General features: G+C 36.2%; 1 protein-coding gene across 1 annotated transcript; it reads left to right on the top strand.

Moving 5' to 3' along the window:
* Window positions 1-900: 900 nt before the first annotated feature.
* On the top strand, window positions 901-20,729 carry LOC104075805 (neuronal cell adhesion molecule-like; the record flags this gene model as incomplete). Its single annotated transcript, XM_009576451.1, has 7 exons — window positions 901-966; window positions 1,483-1,608; window positions 2,703-2,855; window positions 7,197-7,328; window positions 10,467-10,545; window positions 19,619-19,630; window positions 20,205-20,729. Coding segments are annotated over 7 exons (806 nt in total), but the record flags the coding sequence as incomplete, so codon positions are not given.
* Between the last annotated feature and the right edge of the window lie 4,419 nt (window positions 20,730-25,148).

Genomic DNA, 25,148 nt, shown 5'->3' with positions numbered 1-25,148 from the left:
TTCTATGATTCTATGATTCTATAAAATCTGTGCAGCACCTCTTACCTTGAGAACAGGCTTTTGCCCATTTTAATTTCTGGATTTAGGTGAAGCCATTGGACTTCTTCCATTTGTCTTTACTGAGACTAGGTTTTTACCTCTGATGTTTCATGGTCCTTTGGGAAGCATTTTTGATGTTTTTTCCAACAGAAAAGATATTTTTAGCAGGATAGAAACGTCAGTGGCAAACCGAGTGAGGCATTTTCATTGAAAACTCATTTCATGCCTTTCAGGAGTATCCTCTTTGTATCTGCACTATTACAGTATTAGAACGATTAGAATTATTAGCCAAACAAAAATATTGAAATATATGTCCGTTTGTAACAAGTATAATTGTAGAACAAAGAATTAAGGTATGAGCAAAGAAGTGGCTAATTACAGGATGCTGAAGAGAGAAGCACTTGTTTTCATAGGTGTGGGTATTATGCGTATCTGTGAAAAGTACTATTGTCTAACGAGAATGTCAACAGTAAGACACAGTACCTTAAAATGAACAGCTTCTTGCATTCCAGTCCTTCACACCAGAGTATTTTGGTATTGGCTTTCCAATATCTGATGTCTAATGTCCCAATGTCTCAACGTGCCGTGAATCCATAACGTTAATGAAGCTGGTTTCAGAAATGTTCTGTGAAAGCGAAGGTGTCGGTACACACATACTTCAGGTTTTTTTCAAATACACGTGTATCACTTAGCTGTTTTGTATTTTAACAAGTAAAACTAATTGAATCCTGCATGAACTTAGAGTGTGCATGTGTTATTCATTTAACAGGTAAGGTTTTACTGTATTATTTAAATGTTACTTTTTGATACAAAGTGGTTTTACTCTTTATTTTTTCTTTCCTACTATCTCTGATGGTGAAGGATATTCAGAAACCCTTTTTGCAACCTCCCCAGTCACGCACACTGTCCGTCCAACATTCTATAAGGGTATTGTCTTCCTTTTTTATCATTATCAATGCAATAGAGAAAAAATCCTATAAGGGCTTGCAGCTGAGGCATTTGCAGTCCATTCAGTGACACGTGGCGTAAAGGGAGGTGTGTACCACCTTCGTAACTCCATTCTCTCCTACCATTTCCCATTACCCTGACAATGTTCTCACTTTCCAGCTGTCTGCATTTTACTTCTAGATGAATAGAAATAATGTTTTCCAGAATTTTGGTGATAAGGTATCTTTAAGTATTGGGCAGTTTTTGTGATACAGGGCATACTTAGTAGAGTACATAGATTTTACTTTATAATTTCATAGTGTAGTAGCTGCCTAGGATTCAATTACCAAATATGCTACTTTATTTACTAATTTCCAGTAGTGGAAACAATGACAAATGTACTATACTTTCCCTGTATGTGGTCTAAATTAACATAGTAACTTCTTAAAATCATTTTTTTTTAAAGTATGAAGTCACAATTTCATATTCTGCTTTGTTTTTCTATTGTGTATTCAGTGCAACCACTTTATCCAAGGATCAGAAATGTTACCACAGCTGCCGCTGAGACCTATGCCAATATCAGTTGGGAGTATGAGGGACCAGATCATGCGAACTTTTATGTTGAATATGGTGTAGCAGGCAGTAAGAAGTCATTTCATTAAATTTTGCTAAAGTGTTCAGATATATTTTCAAAGATTTTTATAGTAAATGTGGTCGTAAATTGACGCAGTGTTAATGATAGCTCTTAAATGTCTAGAAGAATTATTTTTTACTTTGATCGGGAAGATCAAATAATTTTCATTTTAATGAACATCAATGTGTAGCAGATACTTGATGCTTAGCTAGAAATCAGCCTTTGTTCCTTTGTATTATTTTATAAATTCTTCTGAACATGAACTTCTAAAAATGTAGTTTGCATGAAGTTGTTTATCATGCAGTGATTACATGTGTAAAAATATGATTACTTGCGTTAAAATAGGATATAACAGTTTTCCTAAATTATGTCCAATTCAGGAAAAAAAAAAGAATTAAATAAGAGAGCCAATCAAAACAATATTCTTCGTTAAATTAAACCTTAAAATAAGATATCAACCAACTTACGTACTTTTATTGGCATAAAAACAGGTTTTAATCTTTGATAATACCAGTAATAATTAAAACACAGTTAGCTAATAAAACCAAGATACTTCTGTTCAAATAATCTATCCTTCTAAAGTTATGACTAAAGATGACCAATCTGAAAATTGGAATATAAACGCATTTTTCGGGATGTTGGTCAAAGAAGCACCTGGGACTGTATTAGAAAAAAAGATGTAACAGAATGATCAGGAGATATGATAGGTTCAGATTTCAAAGTAGAACTTCTCGACTAAAGTAAATATTGACTGAAACTACAGAAGTGTAATTTAATTAAATGATTAAAATCTACTTTAATGTATTTTATAATTGCAAATTCAATAAGCCTTTTAAAAAATAAATGAAAATAGTATTTCTCTAGTACAATGGAACAAATGTTAAAAATAGTTTCATAATTCATGTTCTTCAATATATTGCATGCAATATATTATTTGAAGTAATAATTTTACATGATTTTATAATTTTTAGAGAGAATAGTTATTTTTTTCAGCCAATCCATAGTTTAGTCAAGTAACTGTTGATAGTATTCTGCCTAGAAACTTTCAGTAATACAAAGAAAATTAAAATTCCAATATGTTGTTTTCCTAAAATTTTTGTAGGCAAAGAAGATTGGAAAAAAGAAATTGTAAATGGTTCTCGAAGCTTCTTTGTGTTAAAGGGTTTAACACCAGGAACAGCATATAAAGTCCGGGTTGGTGCTGAGGGCCTGTCTGGTTTTAGGAGTTCAGAGGATGTGTTTGAGACAGGTCCAGGTGAGGCACACCGTACCAATTCTGTATCGTAGTCAGAATTGTGGTAGACCAGGTGCTGAAACATTGAACTGCTTCTAGCTAAGAGATGTTGTAGCTAGCATCTTTGCATGTTCTTTTTTTAGAGCAATGTTGAATTATTTTATAAACTCCTAAATTAATGCCAACATATTTATTATGTAGATTATGAATGTTTTCATCCTTTCAATTCACTCTACTTGTCTGTTGTTTGTATTAGGGGCAAGATACTTACTGCTCACACTCCATCTGTGTGCTGTGCGCTGAAGATGACCTACTTCACTTGTTTCTAATTAATATCATTAGATGGCTATATTTAAATAACGCGTACTTTAATACAGCCAAGTATACATTTTTAAAGCTAACAATCTGTATATGATCAGTTTCCATGCAAAAAATCAGAGCTAAAATGTTTGCATAATCAGAAGTGCAGATGCAATTTGGTGTCTCATGTAATCATGAGTGTCAAGAGATTCCTACTTGTAAATGTTTCTTTTCCTGTGATATACTGGTTTTATATAGATTTTGATGTCTCAACTATATCCTGTGAATCAGTAAGGCTGTTTAAGTTCCTTATGTAGATATTTCAGTCATATTTCTTCATAAGCAAATCAGTAATGCTTGTTCCTTTAACTCAGAGAAAGAGCTTTACTGGAAGTTTTTTGATGTTATGCTGAATATGTCATTGCCATCACAGCATGTTCTTGGTCAGCTGTTATTATTTGTTGTGCATTTGGTAGCCACTTCTGTTCATTCCAAGCATTTTGGTCAGTGCATAGTTATTTAGCAGTAGCCTCACCAACTCCAGTATGTTATGATTTAAGAAAGTAGTTTAAATATTAAAATATGCTTGAACAATATGTAATAATTATCAGACAACAAAGTATATAATGAATATGCTAGTTTGAAAGTGAGCACTTTCTGAAATCATAATTTTTTGCTTTGTTTTGTTCCATTTCTGTTCACAGTTTATCGTGTTGCAGGAAAGGTTTGAAAACACGGTGCTGAATAACAGTGCCAAGCAAATATGTATGGGCTAAACACAGAGGTTATTTATGCCAGAGACAGCTAGTGGTATAAAAGCAGATATATAAAGTTTTATGCAAATACACATCCAAAGCCTAAAGCAGCAGTAAAGCAAGGATCAAGACTATAGTATAATTCAAAACAAACTGAATGGAAACCTTCCCAAAAGCATCTTTCTGCACAAAAAATACTGAGCCAGTAGATGAGGAATCCTGTTACGTACCCATGAATGAATCAGTCACCTTGGCTCATATCCTTGGGTAGTTAAGGAGGAAGGGAATTTAAAGACACTCTTTTCTGCTTCTTGATAAATGGAAAGGTTCAGTGTCCAGCATTAAATTATATACATAGTGTATTTCTTACAGAAAAATGATGTGTTACACTGTCTTCAGCCTAGATCAAAGCTTTTAAACACTGCGAAAAATGAAGTGGACAAAGAGGAAAATACTGGAATATGGAATATGTCCTTAATTAGGAATGAAACCGCAATATTTGGTATATGAGGCTTTTGCCACATTTTCTTCTTTGACAAGCATTCCTATAGAGTATCTTCATAGTGTGTGGGTCTATCTTTTGGAGCATACCAGTACAGTGTATTGCATTGACTCCTGCATTAGCAGTTCATCAAGAGTAAATGTCTTTCTGCCTGAAGCAGATAATTTGCTTAGCGTAAGCAGGAAACGTTGTGCCATTTTTAAAGTTGCACTGAGATCTAGAAACCCTTTCCTACTGGATATGCAATAAGTTAAAGAATACAGAAAGCTGCCTAAGTAAGTTTTCTTTTTTCCCATCTATATCTTGCATATTTTTATGCATGATTTGTTTTGCTTGGTGCTATTTCTTACTACATTTGAATGTTAAATGTGCTTTTGCATTTTGTCACAGTATGTATTATACAACCTTTAATGCCTTATTATGGATGTGCAAAACTCAAAATAATTTTAACCTTAATGTGGAAACAAAATTTTATGTTAATTTGATTTGTAATTGAGAGGAAGATTGTCTTTGTGATTTTGGTTTTTAGGACTGCCACTTATATATATTTATTTTTATATATTTATATATGGCATATAAAGTATAAATATAGATGTATATAAGCTATATATTTATATAACATGTAGACATTTTAATGCAAAAATAGTTTAAATTATTGTGCATATAAGAAAGAGTCAGTTTCTAAAGATTCAGAAAGCATATTCTTAAATAAAGGCTGGGAAATCTCCTAATTGTAACTCCACAATAACCACACACATTAATTCATTGATCTATTTAAATGAAAATCAAGTCATAACTTTGCCCAGTGAGATCAAAAAGGGGCAGCAAAATAAAGAGTTAATTTTAGCCTTGTAATTCTAAAGTGGAATACACATTGGTCTTCTGTATAGAATGAAGGGTAGATACTATCTCCAGACATCACAGGTACTTTGAGTTTTCATACAGTCCATGGAAACCCCTCAGAAATCTGGGACCATTGAGAGCTGATGTTTCCAAGGTAGCTGTCTCAGCCTCTGTCTTAACTAATAAATAACATTGAGACATGGGCTTGAATTCTGGCCTATAATTGAATATTGTTGTATTTTATTGTTTGTGTGCTTGCCAGTCCAGTGCAGTCTCTTGTCAGCTAGCTGTCTGCCAAGCAAGGCCCAGGTATTTTTCAAGGGACAGCACTAGTACAGGACTGTTCCCAGTTGTCATCCAGCATGTTTTGTAAGGAGAAGTGTTTATGCTGTATCACCTGTATTCTGGCTAGAAAACAGTCAATGCTCCATTGAAAATAGGTTCTCTCTGATGTGTTTTTATGAGCCTTTCCTTAAAAGCATGTCTTCTCTAAGGAGAGGTGGAAATCTTTATGGGGCTCTGGGACTTTCACATTTCTATGTGTAAAGCTGTTCACGCATTGCGTCTTCCACTTCAGTGGAAGCAAGTCTACGGACCTTCCCTAGCAGATACGGATGAAACATATTGTGCCATGAGAGTTGATGTACATGCAGCATCCGAACAAAGAGACTGACTGAAGGTCTCAAATATAATCTGCTCCTAGTGCAAAGTGTCTACTAAGCTGAGATCTGAAGTACTGTTGATCCTTACTAAAATCCTGGTAATGTACTGGCTGTGAATAATCCAATACCTTATCTCATGAAGCCAGAAAAAACAATAAATGCTGAACCAAAATGCCATATGAGTTATGCATAGGAAGTGGTTTGCATGTGACTTTCCTTATTCATGTGGGAAGGTGATCTTTGTCTCTACTTTCCAAATAGAGAGAGGTCTTTTGGGCAACTCTTCATAGAGTTTCAAACTCATGGGTTTTGGGGCTGGAGGAGAAGGTGAAGAATGAACAAGATAGGTTTGGATGGATGTCCATCTTCCTCCACTTCATGTCTTTTTCTGTCTGTAGCAGGCATCCCTAAGTCCTCTCACCCTTCCCACTTTCTCCCAACAGCAAATCCAAAGGCCAGTTGCCTGTAGTGTGTTTCCAAACAGGGGAGTAGAAAATAAGCTTCACCAGGAAAATCCTCCTACTGTGTTGGAGACCAATAGGAGGGATCTGGCCCCCAGACCGCACAGATAATTCCTGTCCTTATTAGTGACTGTAGTGTTTCCTGTGTAGTTTGCTTATCATTTACACTATCTTCCAGCTAGAGTCAGCATTTGGAGAGAAACAGTGCCAAGGAAAGGCTTTCCAATTGCATTGTGTTAAGTCCTCACTAATGCTAAATCATGGCAATCATGATAAATTGTAGGATGAGGTATGGGTTTGAGGAGAGGAAGAAAACATGATGCTTAATAAGGCTTTAAAGGATACTTCATTGTTGGTTTTAGTTGAAATCGAATGTTAGGGTCTTGAATGACCCATCTGTTTCCCCATTTCAGACTAATGGGAGTGCCTTAGCTAATGAGTGTTGGCTTTTTATTCATGTTGAGAATGCAATTGACGTGTTTGTGTGAATTATAATTTGCAATTTCATTTCAGTAGTTTAATTAATGTAAAATGGTTGAGAATAGTTTTGAGGTTTGCAGAAAGCAAGGTAGTATGTGCACAGGTTTTGCAAAGTAGTTGCTAAGCTTAAATGTTGGCAGAATTCTTATATACTCAAAAGCAAGTTTGATGCACATGTACTTGGAAGCATTTTAAATAATGAAAATATTCATAAAATACAGTATCACTGGTTTTTGTAATACTAATTTTCACAGTGAACGTTATTATTAATGAATGATGTATACTGGCTATTATTTATTTGAATTAGCACAGCACTTAAATGCAGCAAAACATCTCATTTTTCTTCTTTTGTTCTCTAGCAATGGCAAGTCGGCAGGTAGACATCGCTACTCAAGGATGGTTCATTGGTCTTATGTGTGCTGTTGCTCTTCTGATCTTGATTTTACTGATTGTTTGCTTCATAAGGAGGAATAAGGGTGGCAAATATCCAGGTATGATATATAACAATGAGAGTAAAAATCATCTACTGGTAATCCATTAAGACAGATCTCAGGTTTACTGGAGAAATTACATTTGCTGCTGGTTTACATTTGCGTTGTGTATATGGTAAATCAGTCACCATGTGGTAGGCTTGTCAGGAGCAATCTGCCTATTGGTAGAAAACCTCAATCCGTTTAAGCATAAGAAAAGTATCTCCTTCATTCCTGGAGGGTCATATTACTACATTACCTCTCTAGAGAGGTTTGAGCTTTCTTTGAGATACTTGGTTTTCCCCCCCACTTTCTGAAGTCTAATCCAGATGGGTTTAACCCACTAAAATGAGCTGAGTTAGAATTTAATTGGTCAGAAAGTGTGGAAGCATATACCAGATCATAGCTGTTGTGTTACTTTAATGTACCAGAAATGCATTTCATAGGACAAATCCCTTCATACATTATTTTGTTTCAAATACGTTACCCTCCTCCTCAGAATTTGTGTCGTCTTTAGCCTCTGCATTTTTGCAACCAAATTTGAAGTTACCATCCTTCAGTTAGGCTGTTTTTTCTTCTGTAAGTTTTTCTTTAAAAGAGCTTTTCTTTTTAGGGTTTTTTTTAGTATTAGGCCTAGGAATGGCCAAGTATATTTTATAATTGGTAATTAAAATTGGAACTATACAACGTACATCTTCTATCAAAACTCTGATTCCTCTGGGTGTACGTATTATAAAAGGCATATATGTGTGTATGTATGCAGGTATGCGTGCGTATACATGTCTTACATATATCTTTCCCCAGTCTTGTATTTGTGTTTATGGAGTAGATCCATAGACTAAAGCTCTCTTGAAAAGGATGGTGACAACCAGTTTGCATAGAATAGTAGTACTGCCTGATAGGATCTCAGAGCAGCTGTGAAGTGGACTTCAACTGGGCATCGAAGGATAATTTCTTTTTCCTCTCCTACCTACGATAGAAAGTACAATTGCTAAGTTTCAAGTCAAATCTTGATTTCAGGAAACAATTGTGTTCTATATTACAGACTCCAAAGGTTTGGAAATTATATAAATATCCAGTCTCTGGAATGCTTATTTAAAATCAACTCAAACTTCTTGAAGTTCATATTGCTAATTTGGACATGAAAAAGATGGCTGCACTTAGAAAAGAACAAAAAAAAAAAATCCATACTCTGTTTTAATTTCTCCTGCATGTTTTGATCAGTGCACTTCTGAAAACTAGTGTCAGTGAACACTTAAAACTTTTCCTCTTCATAGGCAAATCTTTTATAGCTAAACTTAGCATAGCAGATTATTTTTATAAGAAGATAAAATCACCTTATTAAGTACAAGAATCCTACTCTGCTCAATCTAATGGTTTAATCGTTTTATGGAGAGAGCAAAGATTTGTAGTGACAGCAAAAATTAAGTGAGAGAAGCATCTGTCCCAATCACCTATGCCCACAGAGAAAAGACAGATGATTAAGGAACACTGTGTTATATACGAGTTGAATGACAGGTGAAGACATCATCTTAGGTTTTTTCCTAATATTTAGATTTTTTAAAGAGAAAATGAGATGACAGAGGATATAGAAAAGTGACTCTTAGTGGCGAGAACTGAGAAAAGAGAAGGAGAATTAGGAAGATGAAACAAGTAAAGTGATGAAACTGAAAAGTCTAGGGAGGACTTGGAGTGAGCCACCATCTAGAAGAGGATAAAACACGGTTTGAGTAAAAGCGTAGAAGGCAGTTGGATGCTAAGGTTGTCATTACTTTGTGGAGATCCCTGCTATGCCCTTCTTCTCTCTGCTTCTGCAGAATTACTAGATTTAAGGGGGTTTTTTTATGCACACATACATACGCATATACACACACATATATAAAGGTAGACCTTGACTGTATATAAGATTTCCAGATTCAGTACTCTTGTTTATAGCAGTGACTTTGTTTATAGCTAATTGTATTTCTTGTGTCATTGCAAATGTACTGTTCCACAGATACTGACAAATGCAAAGCACGAAGTTAACTCTTTTTTCTCATAATTTTAGCATGTCATCTTGAGATTGCCTATGGTTTAAAAAAAGTAATAAATTATTTCACTATGAAATTATAGCAGCCAGATACATTTCAAGGTGTTATGCATTATTGTAATTATAGAATTAGAAGATACTGTCAGGAATGATTCATATCATCTTAAATAACAGCATATAAGCCAACAATGTACAGATAAAGTGTGGAAATTACCAGAGTATAAGATTGGATTATATAACTGTATCTGCTAAACAAGGGAAAGATTTGAGTAGTTGCCAGAAAGACAGAAATGAAAAGGCAAAGGGAAGAACCATAAAGATAATTCTAGAAGTCAGTATATTATTTTACTTTGTCAACAATCTTAACTTATAGGAATATATGTCTTCTATAAACACCTGTCTTCTGAGGTGCTAGCGGGTTTCTGTGTCAAAGGACAGTGCTACATAGGGTTTTTTTTATAGGGGCAAGTTACATGCCTGGATTTATTCCCACCAGTGAATGATGACTAAACCTATAACAAGGATGTGCAAGAGATACAATTGTGTTAAATTTAGGTGTAGGTGTAGGTGGTTTTGCTTTGCTTTGCTTTTGATCATGTTATAGAAAAGAAGAAATTAACAGACCATGCCTATTTTTTCCAGTATTACTAATTCTTAAAATACTATTTAAAATTCCCTGGAGTCTTAGTGCATGAAATGAAAGCAGCAAGTGTACAAACTGACAGTGAACACAAGTGAATCTGATTCAGTTTTATCAATCAGTATGAGAGGAATATCAAGAGGAAATACAGAGCATGGATAAGTAAAACTAAATTATTCAGATTTGTAGTAAATTATTCATTATTTTAGTAGGATTTTTAACAAAACTTTCTCTTTAGTGCTAGAAATGAAAGAAGGAAAAAGTTTTACTAGTGCAGAATGACATACAGTATTTTGTACTTGAATGAAAATAAAATTCTATAACTAATGAACAGATCTTTTCCTTCAAAAGAAAAAATGTAATGGCCTAAGGCCCCAGTTCAAAAAATGATTTTTATTCAAACCACGTTCCTGCCAAATGTGATAAGTTTGAGAAATTAAGGTTTTAAGTTGCAGTTTCATGATAAAAATTGCTATTTCAAATATTTTAGTGAAGGAAAAGGAGGATGCACATGCTGATCCAGAAATACAGCCTATGAAGGAAGATGATGGAACATTTGGTGAATACAGGTGAGCAACTGATGTCATTTGTCATGTTCACGGTTTATATCACACATGTACTGTATATAATATCACAGTTATTAATTCAAAACTAACTTTTTTCCATCTTGACAAAGATTCTGTATCCAGTGTTGTATAGAACTATAGATAGCATTTCAACCACACATTAGAAAAAAAATTAAACATCCAAGCTTAGAATAAGCCATTCACTAATGCAAGGTGAAATCCAGATTCAAACACAATTGTCTCAAAGTGATGAATCTTTATTTACAAACCCATCTTTTATATAGTTAAAATACCAGATACAGTGTCCTTTCAGTTAGGGCACATTTAGCATTACGGTTTTTGAAAATACATTTCTAATTGAAGCCTAATAAAGACAATCTTGTGTTACATGGACTGGAAAACAAATGCTAATACTAACACCTAATCCAATAACAAGGAAGTGATATTACACAGAGGTGAAGGAATGTCCTACAAGAAAAAACAAATCTCCCTTTCATGCATTTCAGTACAAGATACATAGCAAGCAGCTTCAAAGCATGCAACACAGCTCTTATTCCTGACTCTCTTCCTTTATTGTAAATGTAGCCTAGCTGAATCTCCTGGCACCACAAAAAGCATGCCTTGGCAAGTCTGTTCATATAATAATTATGAGTATAGCTTAATAAAAAAGCAGCATTTTATTTGTTGTTTTTTGATTAGTACAGGAAATAATGTTATTATTTTCTAGATATGTCAATACCATTATATTTTACATGGGTGTTATAATAGATTTTATAGTGCATTCCTGTGTCAAAAGCATTGCAAAAGCCCTTTATTATTTTGAAGATGTGACATTTACAAATGTACATAGAAAAATACAAGAAGGATCTACTCTGTTGCCATAGCTTCTTCATATAAGGGAAATGTGCATCTTGATCTGACTGGAATAGATTTACAGTTCTGAATGCCAAAGAGCAGTTTCTGTTTATTCTTCCTTGATTTTAAAAAAATACGATACTCTGTTCTTAGGTTAATGAGTTTAGAATAGTATTTTATTACAGCATTAAGTGCATATGGATTAATTAAATTCAGCTGATAAAAAGGGAAGTGTGAAGCAATGTTTGGAAGTAGAGGTAAATAAGTACTGTATAAGTTTTCCTAGGCAGTCCAGTTTGCATTCTCCTTTATTGCTCCTCTGTTTTTTGATACTTGGAACTTTCAGCAGCAGAAGCTGACCTTTGTACAGAATTGTACAAATTATATGACTTCAATACATGTTTTCTCAAGCCTAGAATAAGACTATTCAAGTCTGCTTTCATGTGTGACCTGTAGCAAGATTTGAATTTATGTCTCCATATTTAAGTGGCTTGAGTTAATCTATAGAATCTAGTGCTTTATTAAATTATTTTAAAATGTATTTATCCACCTCATGTCTGGTGAATATGGACAGATGCATGCCAAGCTTTCACACTTGTTCACATGAAAGAGCTCATCCTATTTACCATGCAAAAACTTCTTTCTAAAATGTCTATATTGGGCTTTCCTCTTTTTTCCTTAGAGACAGGGCAGCAGCAGCAACCAGTCAGATTACAGAAGATATCTTGGCACCCTCTCTGCAGCCCAGCATCACTGCAGTCACTCAGTTCCCAGTTTGTCTGCCTCACATGGCACTGGTCACGATGCAGTGCTTCTTTGAGGAAAAAGGGTATAGGGTTTCCCTTGAAATAAAAAAGTAATTTTTGAAAGATCTAGGAATTCGAGTATTTTGAACTTTTTTCATCACTTCAGGTCCATGTCTGCTTGGACAGGAAAGAAACTGGACAAGGAAAAGAAAAGAAAAGGTAGCTGTGCCAATTCTCCTGAAGCAGACCCTGTGTTTACCAAAGCAAAGTCTGTGAGATCTGACAGATCCAACTTCTTCAGAAGGTCAGGGGATCAATACTCCAGCACCAGATCAGAGACCTCCTATACCAGGAGGAGGGCTAGGCAGTCTTCAGAGCTTACAAGGGTTAGTTCTGTCTCTGCTTCCCTCTGCCGAGAGGAAAAGTGGTCAGACGAATGGAAGTACAGGCATGGCTCTAGACATCATGCCTCTGAGCAACAAATAATGGGGTCGGAGGAGGGCTCAGATTCTCAGGCAGGACAGCCATCCCCTTTCCAGCAACCCCTCAGCTGCAACTCAATTCGTGGCTCACAGGCAAGGCAGCATTCTTCTCTCCAGCCCTGGTTCAGCCAGACCCCAGACTACAGCTCAGATTCAGAAGACACTCAGAGCTCCTACCACAGGAAGGTAAGACCTTCTACTACTACTCACTTCTCTGAATCTGAAAAGAATTCATTAATGAAATCTGTAATTTTGCCTGAGCTAGCTACTGTCTTAAAGGATGCTTTGACAGCAGCCAGACAAAGTATAACTTCTGTGGCACAGGCTAGGACTCATTCAGTAAAGCATCCCAGGGTACCAATTACAGAAGTTCCAGTGGTTCCTCTAGAAGCAACTGGGAGCAGTTCCCAAACTTTTGAGTCTGACCATATGGACAGTTTAAAAGAACAAACAGCTTCTGGGAAGGAGAAATCTGAGGCTGACAAGGCCTTGGAGGTTGAGTTGTCCCCTGAAGGTGGGGAGGTATCATCTGAGTCCCCTACAGAAGACCAAGAAGGACCAGATCCTCTCCGTAAATTTGACATGGAGAATCAGAATTATCTGTTCAAGCACATAAAGAGAGTGTTAATGCTAAAATCTTCCAAATCTGAATCTGCTTCAGAAGAACTGCTTATCCCCTCTGAAGAAGGCAAGGTAGATAATGCACTTCCTATCCATTCAGCAGTGGAAGATCTTGTGTGTAGGATTTGGGCTAATCCTGAGGCAAAGCATGAAGCGCCGGCAGTCCTATGTAAGCTCTATCCTTTACCAGTGGATAAAGCTGCTTTGTGGGGGACCTTGCCTCAGGTAGACAGAGCATTGGTTACTGGTGATTCTGTACTATCAGTGCCTGCTAATATGGATGTTCTCCCTAAAGATCCTACTGATAGAAAGGTTGAGGAAGCAATTAAAAGATCTTTCAAGCTAGTTGCAGCCCAGCTTGGAGTATCTATCTACTGCACTTACGCTTCTAGAGCATTACTAATATGGTTGGAGGAAGAACGAGCCAGATTCAAAAAGAAATGGGTCCCATCTGGTGCCATGCAGAGGAAACGGAGGCTATGTAAAATCGCAACTAATTTTATCCATGATGCAGCTGAGGATTCTCTTAAACTCACCGTTAAAAATATGGCATGCCTCACTGTAGCCTGGAGAGCTATATGGCTACGTCCTTGGACCTCATCACTAGATCTAAAATGTAAACTGCTGTCTTTACCATACACAGGCGGCAAGCTGTTTGGTGAATCCTTGGTCCAGATCATGAAGGATTTCTCAGAACACAAACACTCCTTACGTCAGCTGAAAAAAAAGAGCTCTGTTGGAAGCTCTTCTTATCCTCACAAGTGTATGAGCTCCTTCCGTTCTCCTCCGAAGTTCAAAGGGGGGAAGGGAAAGTATAAGGTCTCACAATCATTTCATGCCAAGTACGAAAGGACATCTCACTTCCAGAGAGACAGCAGACCATCAAGAGGAACTTTCTAAGAACATAGACTTGCTTCCTCCTTTCTCAGGAACTGGGAAGAGTGAAAGACTTGGAGATTTATACTGAATAGACTTCAGTATTTCTGGACAAGTAAGCCCAGTGCTTAGAAAATTAGTTGTTTCAAAATAAGATTTAAATTATTAAATTACTTAAATCTTAATGACTAATTAAGATATTCTAGACAAGACATAGCTCTCAATTTTAGGGGGGGATTGTCACATTCCATTTCTAGGCTTCCCAGTATTCTTGGGATCGCTTGGACTTGTTTGAAGTTTTGCACTCTTCAACTTCATCGAAGAACATACTTTCTGCAGAACCAGCCAACATTGGATTTTCCTGCCATATCGATCTAACGAAGGAAATAATGCTTTAGGAAACGCAGGTGTTTCAGGAACCACAGAATGACCGGCTACACTACGTTCCTGTGACTGGAGGCATACCTGTACTTTTCCATAATAAGGGAAAACAGTGCCTCTGTAGCAAACTGCACTACAATCCCAGTGGTTTCCTGAGTTGTAGAAGGCTGAGGTAGTAAATTGCGGACAGTCAATGCTTACACTAAGAAACTGCAAGAAATACAAGAAGTACCACAAATGTATTTTTATTTAAATTAAAATTAATGACTATCTAGAGCTCCTGTTCAGGTCAGTGTAGGTGTATAAATCAGCCTAAATTTCCATCCTGGGCCCTAAATCAAGAGAAATTAAGAAGTTAAGGGTAGGGAGTCTGCAAGCATGCATTTCTTAGTTAACTTCTCAGGAAGTATGAAAGTCTAGAGTCTCATTGCAGTCTGCAAAATGTTCTTAGGAAGATCAAACAGGACAAGGCAGCTACAGTAGTAGGACTGTTAGTGTGGTAACGCAGGATGTTTGCACATTTTGTGAAATTATTTTGCCTCTTTTTCTTCAACATTTTGACATACACAAGATTTTTCCTAGAAATTCTTGGATATGCTATGAGAGACTTTCTGGAAATGGTTGGTGGAGAGTTCTGAGGTTGCTAGGTAATATATTACTCTTCCTTCTTGTTCTGGGTTGATTAACAATGAGAATATGGTTTGTAACTACAATAGTATTTTTTTCTCTTGTAGTTATTCAAGTTTTATTGCAGCTTAGGTGTGTTTCCAGGGGGACCTAGCAATGATTTGTGCCTTAGCACCGTAATTCTAAGCTTGGTCCCTTCTAGCGCATGAGATGATGTCAGTGGACTGCCTGAAGAATTCTTGTCTCTGAATAGTCCAGTTGGATTTGGCAGTGGTCTTCTTGTGTCCTCATTTACGCACACGTGCTTTCTTTGACGGTTCTTATTTTAATTCTTGAACATATGTGTCACTACTTTTTAAATCAGTGCTTTGATTTCCCTTTGTATAATTTTCCACCAGAAATAGCAAAGGTGGAAAGTTGGTTGAATTTCTCTCAAGCAGATTTTTCTTTAAAATTTTCACAAGGAGTGAGTCAGGTTCTTTGACTAACAACAATTTTTTCAACCCATTGCCATTTCAAGCCGGAGCTTAATCTCCCAGTTTCTGCCAGATTGAAGATTGAGTATTACAGAGATGCTAAAGAAAAACTACTCAGAAAACTAATATAGATGTTCTTATGTCTTAGCTAGATTAGAAATAGTAAAATGTTTTGAAGTCTGGATTGATACAGTTGCATAAGTGTCTAGGGAAAACATTTTTCATCTGCACAGTCCTATCAGTTTAGGAACGTGAGCAGAAACCTGTTAGGTATTGGGGCAGAGGTTCTCCTGGACCGTGCAGGGAAGCCATAGTGTAAGGTACTTCTGTGGCTTTACGTGACTGCTTATACTTAAGCATTTCTGGGCTGTTGACCTGAGGGCACAGAAAAAGGAATTTACTGCCAACGGTTTTCATCTTCTGCATCCTCTTTCTGCGTCCAATAGCCCAGAATGCTTTACCCATTTTGTTTGTTGTATGTTGCCTTTCATCTGACAGTTGTGTTATAAGGAAAAGTAGTATATTGCTAACCATATATTGAGTCTTTTCGCATGTCCATGAATGTGGCAAAGTTTAGTGGGAACTAGTTGCCTGCTGGACTGCAGAGGCATCGTAAAACTGTCTTCCCCATTCTGACTGGTTGCTGCATGTACCCATATCTAAGGAAGAAAAATTGGAAAGTTGAAAGAAGAAAGGAGATTTCAAGGTACATATTTCTTTCAATAACTGATGAGCTTGTGAAATGGAAGTACTTTTTTTGAAAAAATAAGTTTGTACTTTGCACTTACACATGTTATTGTCACCTCCGTACTTCTTCATATCTCTTAATCATTAGCTGCAAGTTTGCTATGTATTTCATTAAACTAAGAAAAAAAAGAAACATGTATTCATATATTAGCAATTGTTTATAAAAAATATTTAAATCATGCTTTTAAAGTATGCTTTAATATTAAACACTGTTCTTACTAAAAGGGCAAGAAATGTGTGTGGTACATATCAGTAGTTAACAAAATGACTGGTACATGTCAGTCTTCACTGAGCAACTTTCATCCGTAGAAAACTAGTCGTATGGAATTTATTTGTAAGTTACAACAAATAGTAAAAGTATACACTGCATACATGACATATTTCAAAAACTTCTTCAGTTTTCCATTGTAATTTTAGTCAACCCAATTTGTACTTTATTTTTCATTTCAAAATATTACAATAGGTTAGTATAAAAGACAGCAGGCAAAATCACAAACAAAAACTAAAATGAATTATGATCTATCCTGGTTGCATTTTGGAATAGTGTTATGAACACTTGTAAGCAAGATTAGCAAATCTTGCAGATACTGTATCAAAATTTATGGCTTTAATATGTTTTTGCAATACAGTATTATATATTCTACAGGCTAAAGTGTTCTATAGCTCTTTGGGCATCCATATTCATAATGCAATTCAGAAGCTTTTGCAGTTTGCTTCTTGGCAGCAAACAGAAAATACATTAATTCCCCCAGAGCACCAGGGTTCCTTCTCTGTTTTGCACCCCCGGGGTTCCAAAAGTGCTGTCCAAAACACTGATGTCTTCACTTTCTTCCTATCTCTCCTGTTTGTTCTTTTGCTTTTTGTTCCTCAGTTTCTTTCCTTTCCACACAAAACATTGAATTCATCTAATACAAGAGTCATAATCCAGTCATAATCCAGTTTGATAAAGAATAAATGGTACCATGGCATATGTTTCCTTTTCCTGAACAAGGAGTGGAAAGCAGTGGATAATCCCACATCTTTTTCCACTGCAGGGTCTTGGCAGAACTTCTTTCTAGACTTGTATAGTGCAAAAAGGGAGGGAATCCCCAGATTCAGATTTGATTTTTGCATCTGCTGTAACCGTGCTCTTACACCAGTGCCCACCTCTGTGCAGGTACACTCCCGGGTAAATCTGTAGTTTTGTTTGTTTGTTTTTAATTATACAGACAATAGAATCTGCATCCTTACTAAAACATAGAAAAATCACAGGCACAATGCAACCAACTGTGTAAGTATTTCTTCATTGTTTGGCTTATAAATAAACTTTGTTTTCAAAAATGCAAACACGAAAACCCTAAGAGCAGAAGCTCCTGTACCCAGTTTTATCTAAATTATAAATGAAAATCGAGAATTATATTGGATTAAACCAAAAATGTGGATATTTTTAATACAGTGAAGGTGTATTATTTATTTACTGTATATTCCAGCCTGGTGAATTACACTGGATAGGGTCACACTTTAGAATATTTGCACAGAGTTTATTGACCAGTTGGAATATGGTACAAATGCAATTCTAATTTATTTTCATTTCTAGCTATTATGGTGTAAGCAATTATGAAGCTACTCATCTAAAATTAAACAGCAAACCATATGTGCAATGTTCTTTACTAAATGCTATTACCCAGAAAGCGTTAAACGCTACAGGTCATTCTTCTTTGGGAGTAGGACCTGGTACTACTTCAAAGCGAGGGTCTGGTCTTCATTTGGTTTGTATAACCTGTTACAATGACTCTGATGCCCTCTGATGAGGGCAATGGAGAAACTGCATTGCATGTGATTTTTAATACTCAATTCTATCTTCAACCTTTTAAATATAGGGTCCTTCCAGAATGAACTCTCTTCAATAATGTCTCTGTAATCTGCTTGTGTTCGCAGTGTTATAAACATTTGCACTTTGCTGCTGGATGCTTGACATTTTGGAGTAGCATTCTTGTAAATGTTACTAGCCTGTATGTTTGCAATACCAGTGAGCGCAGAAGATCAACGATAGGATATCTATCCTCATGCCATGTACACAGCAATAACTAAAGACAGTCAAGGCTGATACAGTCAAGTTTTTGCCTTTGTGTGTTTTAAACATGAAGGTTTTCTTACACGTTAATAAGATAGATATTCCTACCACTTCTTTCTTGTGTATGCATAGAAGAATAAAATCTCTGGTATGCTTTTTCTGTAAGTATATGCATACTAGAGATGTACTTCTTTTAGAATGTGATAACTTGGAGTCTTCCAAAAAAGGTGATGAGATGAGGAGAAACAGCTTGATGGAAAATCAGTGTAATGGTTTTCTAGCAATAGTGAAATGCTTCTCAACAGGGCATTTGTTAGCTAACAATATAATCTGTGTGACCTTGTACGTGCTATATATATATGGTTTCTCTGGGTGTTCAAAGATACTCATTAGAAAAAAAACAGAAAATATAATTATTGGAAGAACTAAGGTATTTGTTTTTAGGAATTACACAATTAAAATAATGTGCTGAATATATATTCAGCCTAATATTGTGGATATTATAAATATATTTTTCTTTCCTTGATATTCTATACATGTTTGTTTATATTTTCCATAAGCTGGAAGTCTTTAAATAAAAAAAAAAAAACAAAAATCACTTACTCTTTTGTACCCTATATGCAAAAAAAGTCACATGTTCTGTTTAAGACAAGGTAAATAATTGCACCCAAAAGTGCAGCTGGCAATAGTGGTTTTTAACTGGAAATGTTTTAGAACTGCTGCCGAAATCTTCATCTTGAAACTGAAGTGCAGTGTAAAGGATTCTGAAAAGAGCCCAACTTTTCATGAAATACAAGCTTACCACAGCTGCAAATTTATTTGAGGATGCTGATGGTGCTGCAGCTTTTCCACTGACAAGGGAAAGACCACAGTACTTTGCTACAGTGATCTCTCCTCCCTGCCTTTCTTTCCTTTCCTTTTTCTGTTGTCCTCCAAATCACCATCATCATTGTCAGAACATGTTACCGTTATGGATTAGGATAAGGAGGTTGATCTGATAAGTAATGGAAAAAACCAAGCATGCTCTTAACTGCTCAACTGTAGCTACTGTAAGCTAAACTGTTGCTTTACCTGCATACAGTAAATGTTTTAGCAATTTTAAGAGCAAATTATTATTGATAAAATACTGATCACTATCAGGATATGGACTTTGCTTTTCTTCTTAGGCTATTTTCATTTGTTTCTTCTGCACCCTTTTAATGGAATATGTAGGTCTCTTGAAAGGTAAGGTTGAAAATTGCAAGTCTGGCCTGCATTATGTAACAAATTATTTGAAATGCAGCACTTTTATTTTCTTTATACTAGTAAAGAAAATCAGTATATTTCATTTAACCAAATTCATTCTTCATTCATGTTCAAGGAGTCAAAGAAATTAAGAAGTTTAACAGACTAACTTCACAGCACATCATAAGCTTGTTACTTTGGAGAACAAATAAATTATTTTTTTTATAACTTTACAACCTACTTTTTAATGCTTGCAGTTGCATCTAAATTGCTTCCAAGGCAAGGGCACAAGTCTTATCATTGAAAAGTCATGCACGATGGGGAAAATAAAAAAAAAACAAGAAACCACAAAGCCCTCTCCCTCCACTGAAGACATTCTCTGTGTAAACCATTCGTACGCCATGTATTCATGTCAACTGCATCATATTGATCTGTCTCTACAATGTGATGTGGGTTTACTAAAGGATTATACGGCTGCACACATGCTTTTTATAAACTCTGCATGCATGGCTGATTTTGTCTTAATATATAATACATCAGTTAATTCCTTTTGTTTGTTTGTTTGTGTCTCCAGTGATGCAGAGGACCATAAACCTCTAAAAAAAGGAAGCCGGACACCTTCAGACAGAACTGTGAAAAAAGAAGACAGTGATGATAGTTTAGTTGACTATGGAGAAGGTGTAAATGGTCAGTTCAATGAGGATGGCTCCTTTATTGGACAATATAGTGGTAAAAAAGAGAAAGAACCTGCTGAAGGAAATGAAAGCTCTGAGGCTCCTTCTCCTGTAAATGCCATGAATTCCTTTGTGTAACCACAGAACTTGATCCCCTTGTATCTTCAGTTTGTTTAAAGCACTTGTACATCCTCCTTCTCATACTATGAACATGCAGGTAACGGAGCTCCTCACCACAGGATGTTTATGCTATGAGAATATGCAGATCAATACAATTATACAGCATAATGACACATTAAGTGGTATGTTAGTATGAATCAAAACACAAAATTCAAATTTTGTTCAAAACTTGGGTATTTTTACTTTTTTTAGAAGGAACTGACACAAACAATAACATTGACTTATAATTTTGTTTCCTGTTGAAAATACAGTATAATGCATGGAAAAAAAATGCTACACAATTCACAGATAATCTCGTGTACACGATAAAAACATGGTTTGACAATTTGTTATGCAGTCCTCAGCTGAATCCCTGGATATGAATTCCGTTTTCATTGTCAGAGTGTTATCGTAGTATTATATAGAACTTCAATGTCTTTGTGGACATTGTTGTGAAATTGGTGACTTAATGTCTAGCTATCATATGTCTTTTTGCAAGACAGTTAGGAACAGTATGTACAGTATATAATTGCTAAATGATTTAAGTATGACACTTGCATTTGCTGATGCTTAATGAGACCCTATTATCTGCTCTTTGCTCCTATTACTTTATAGCCTTTTTAATCTATCAAGTATTACAGCAGTACAGTGTTCTATTTTTACATCAAAACACATTGGATTGATTTTAGAGCATAGAAGATACGCATTGCAATGCATTTTGGAATTTGTACAGTCACTGAAAGAAAAACTTTAAAATGAGAGAAAATATTCCAGAAAACACAGGGCAAAATACACTCAGTGCCTTTATACAATATGCATTCCATAATGCGCTGTACTACTAAATCAGTTGGTGCAGTAAACTGTGATTAGCGGACTACTATCATTGCCAAATAAAGTAAAAATGTGAAGAAAAAAAAAGTGTTATGAAACTGTTGTGCTAAAAATGGAAGGTTTTAAATATTTTAAATTACACAATGAGTATGATTTTTTTTTTTCCTTTAAAAATAAAATAAATGCTTTCTAGACAGTTACAGCACAACATGTTTTCATGGCCTTAGAAGATGTAAAAAAGCCCAACAAAACACAACCAGAATTAAATTATTTACTAACACAGCAAGGTATAAGCTCTTGTAAAATAAATTGTTAAAAAACCAAACCAGCCGACTACACCAGCGAGAGTGCATTTCCCTCTGTGTCCCGGCCTGATCAGTGTGGCAGCTTTGTAATTATCTACACCCTGAAGCAGCGTGGGGGTTACCGCTCGGAACCACAGAATTCAATCTGACAAGTGCTAATATGGTTTAGTGGTAAAGGATTACCATTATCAGTTACAAAATTATTTTCTCGCATACTATATCAATCAAATGTTTACCTCCAAATATAAATTTTTATAACAACCTATGGTTGAAGGAATGCTCAGTTTCATTTGCCAATAAATTGGTTTTTCATAACTTGCATCAAGTTTAATTTTAAGTAAGCTTTTTATATGTAGATATTTTGTTGAATTTGTAAATACACTTAAAGCGTAGATGCTATATGCTTCTAGGTGTTACAGACAAATAAAACAAGAAAGCTTATGTTGTACTGTGTAAGAAGTACTGTAGCCAATGGTGTGCATGGTATTTTAAAGCATCTACTTAAATTTTTTTTTTTTTTTGCTGTGAAAACGAAATAGTGAACTGTTCTGCTTATTTACTGCAGATTCCTAATTGAACCATTCAGAGCTTTTGCCAGTGCATTACATTAGACCATAGTACACCTCGCAGCTTTCATGTATATATTGTAGGTGAAGCACAACTGAAGTAATCACAAATGTAAGCTAGCTGTAATAAGCTTCTTTCGCAGCTTTGAGCTTTCCATTGATCGGTTTTCTTAATGGGAACCGAAATAAGAAATGAATTCTACAAACATTGATTACAAAGCACAAAGAGAACATTTCTTAATAAGATTCGCCAATGGTTTTGGTAAAAGAGAAATATAATTTTACTCTTATTTAATTGTAGATGCTGAATTATCTGTGCATGTGGGGGTAAACATACAGGCTCACTTCTGTAATAGTGCAACAGATTTTGTATTGAAAATAAATGTGGTTTTAAAATTTCACTGTTTGTTTTGTTTACACTAGTACTAAAAATCACATCTGATTCACCATGTAATTAAGAATTCAGAGTGGCAAAAGGCATGAAACAACTCTGGCAGAAGTTGTTCCCATGATGTCACAGAACTTTATGTACTGCGACCAAGTTGTTTACGGAAAGTTGCATATCTTTACATGCAACCATTTGAAAAAATGCAAATTTGTCTATTTCCCATTGAAATCTCCTGCTATTTACATTTTACTTCCACGGATGCTTTATTTAGTCATATTTCTGCAAAGAAAAAAAATGAAACAGTCATGTTCCATACCTGCAAGAGTGCATAAGAGAAAATAAGAATGTTTATTCGAAATTAAGAGCCCTCAGATAGGATCCCAAATCAGGATTTTGTGTCCTAAAGGAATTATCTGACATACAAAATTCTGGGCGCTTGTTTTAAACAGTACATGAAGTGAGGGAATTTGAAATAACCTCTTTCACAGTACACAAAATCCATTGCAATGCTCTTTTCATACCTTGTCTATTCTGTGGATGCATGGAAACAGACTGTGCGGGAGGGCAGCTGCTCTGCAGAGAAGACTGCAGGAGAACCCTGGATTCCAAGAGATACAGATGCTTCAGGAGATACATCAGAAAGTTGATGTTTGGCCTTGGTGCTTGAAAGAGGGATTTTATCACTGAATCAGAAGCCATTCTGTCAGCCTTCTGAGCCACCTATGTGTAATTGGAAACCCCTGGCTATTCCAGCTTCAATCATCTGCGTAGTCTCAGTTCTGGCACCTTCAGATATTGGGCTGCCTATTTTTCTGTACAGGTATCTGTTGATTTTTCCAGCAATATGCATTGACTGGGAGATGTGAAATACAGCTGTTTCTGTTTTGATTAAAGCATATTTCCTGAAAAGAGGGGTCTGAGCTCCCTAGGCTTTGTTGGGACAAAAGATTTCATACGATAACCAGTTTTGGAGACACACGTACGTTCTTTGTGCATGTTCCCCAAAGTGTACTAATACGTATAGTTGCTACATTTTCCTTTTAGTGATATACCTTTGCTTTTGGTTTTATTCTCACTGAAGTGGTTGTATAAATCCGGAGGGAATTAAAGAGGATACCCCAACAGTAATTTTTCTTGTAATCTTCTATTCTCACGTTGTTCTTGGAAAAATACTGTTTCCTTGTGGCTCCACGTAGCAGAGGCAAAGTGGCAAAAGATTTGGGAACCAAATCCTCTTCGTATGCTGTCTGGCCCATTTTAAAACAGAAACTAGAGAAATAATATACGAAGACATACTGTCTACAGTATGGAAGTGTTTTCTTCTCTGAAAGAAGAATTAGGGAGACAAGCAGGAAGAGATGAGATTTCAATAATTTCTGGGAAGTAATTGTCCTTTGTTGTGTGTTTCTGTCTCCCTCTCTCCCTCTCTCAGTCTTCCCTCTCCTACTACCTTAGGAAAGAACATTTCAGAGAGCTAGCAGAAGCAGCGACCGGTATCATGGGAAGGTAGAAATAACCGAATGTGCTACTTGTAGGAATCTCCCCCCAAATTATGTCCCCTGGGGTGCAAATAAATCCAACGGGCCATCATATTTAATCTCTGAAGGGATCTCTTGCTGCTCTTTATACACATGAAGTGGAAACTTTAGACAAGTCAGGATAAATACATGTCAACAGGACTTTGACAGACAGTAGGTGTGATCCATCGTGACTGTAAGCAAGGAGGAACATTGTGATCCTCGTGATCTCATAACTTCTGGCAACAAAAATACAAAGTTCCTTACTGTGCTCACATGTAGGTGAGCAGATAAAAAATTCAGATCATGTTTAATAACTAAAAGGTGGATCCTTCATTTGGGGTTGGAGAAGTTTGCCCAAATGTGAATTTGGCAGCATTGGCTTTGTCCCCCAGGGAAGCCCCGCGGGATAAAATGGAAGCCAGCTTGCAAGTAGTGGGTTTGCATATGTTGCAAGTTGGAGAGTGAGGCAGGGCAGGAGATGGCTCCTGTCACCAGGACCCGGCCAGCCTTTCGTCACGTTTTTCCTTACCCTGAGGTGCTCAGGTAAAACGAAGTTTAGAAGACGGCATGATTCCCCTGTCAGCTGAAAAAAACACATGGCATCATGCCAAAACCTAAGCCGCTACTGTAAATTGAGTTTAATTCCACCTGGCTTTGTATTACATTTTGGATGTAAGGGAAGAGGAGGAAAAATGCCGCAGTCCCCAGCCTGACATGTTGTACAAATACGCGTGTCCAGGAAACGGGGAAAGTTTAGATGGTCTAATTCTGGTGCCTACCTTCTTAAAAATTGCTAGGTCTTGTGCTGCGTTAAGGAATGAACTACATTTACCTTTGGTAATAAACTATATTTGATATGTATCTTCCAGAGGGTGCTGCCCTGTTTCCCAGTCCACAGGCCTCTGAAGAGGGATGGTTTCATCTTGAAACCCAGCATCTTATCTGACAGATGGTAGCAGCCCACGCCATACATTGCTCTGCCTTGTGCTTGCAAAGATCTAGAGGGCTTCAAGACCTCCTAGGACTAAGGGGACAAATTAAGTTTTGTACTGGCAGTATTCAGAATATATTCCAA

The sequence above is a fragment of the Fulmarus glacialis genome, unplaced genomic scaffold, assembly GCF_000690835.1.
Source record: "Fulmarus glacialis isolate BGI_N327 unplaced genomic scaffold, ASM69083v1 scaffold50444, whole genome shotgun sequence".
Taxonomy (NCBI): Eukaryota; Metazoa; Chordata; class Aves; order Procellariiformes; family Procellariidae; genus Fulmarus; species Fulmarus glacialis.
Note: the sequence above shows the minus strand (reverse complement) of the source record. Positions and strands in the feature narration are given on the sequence as shown.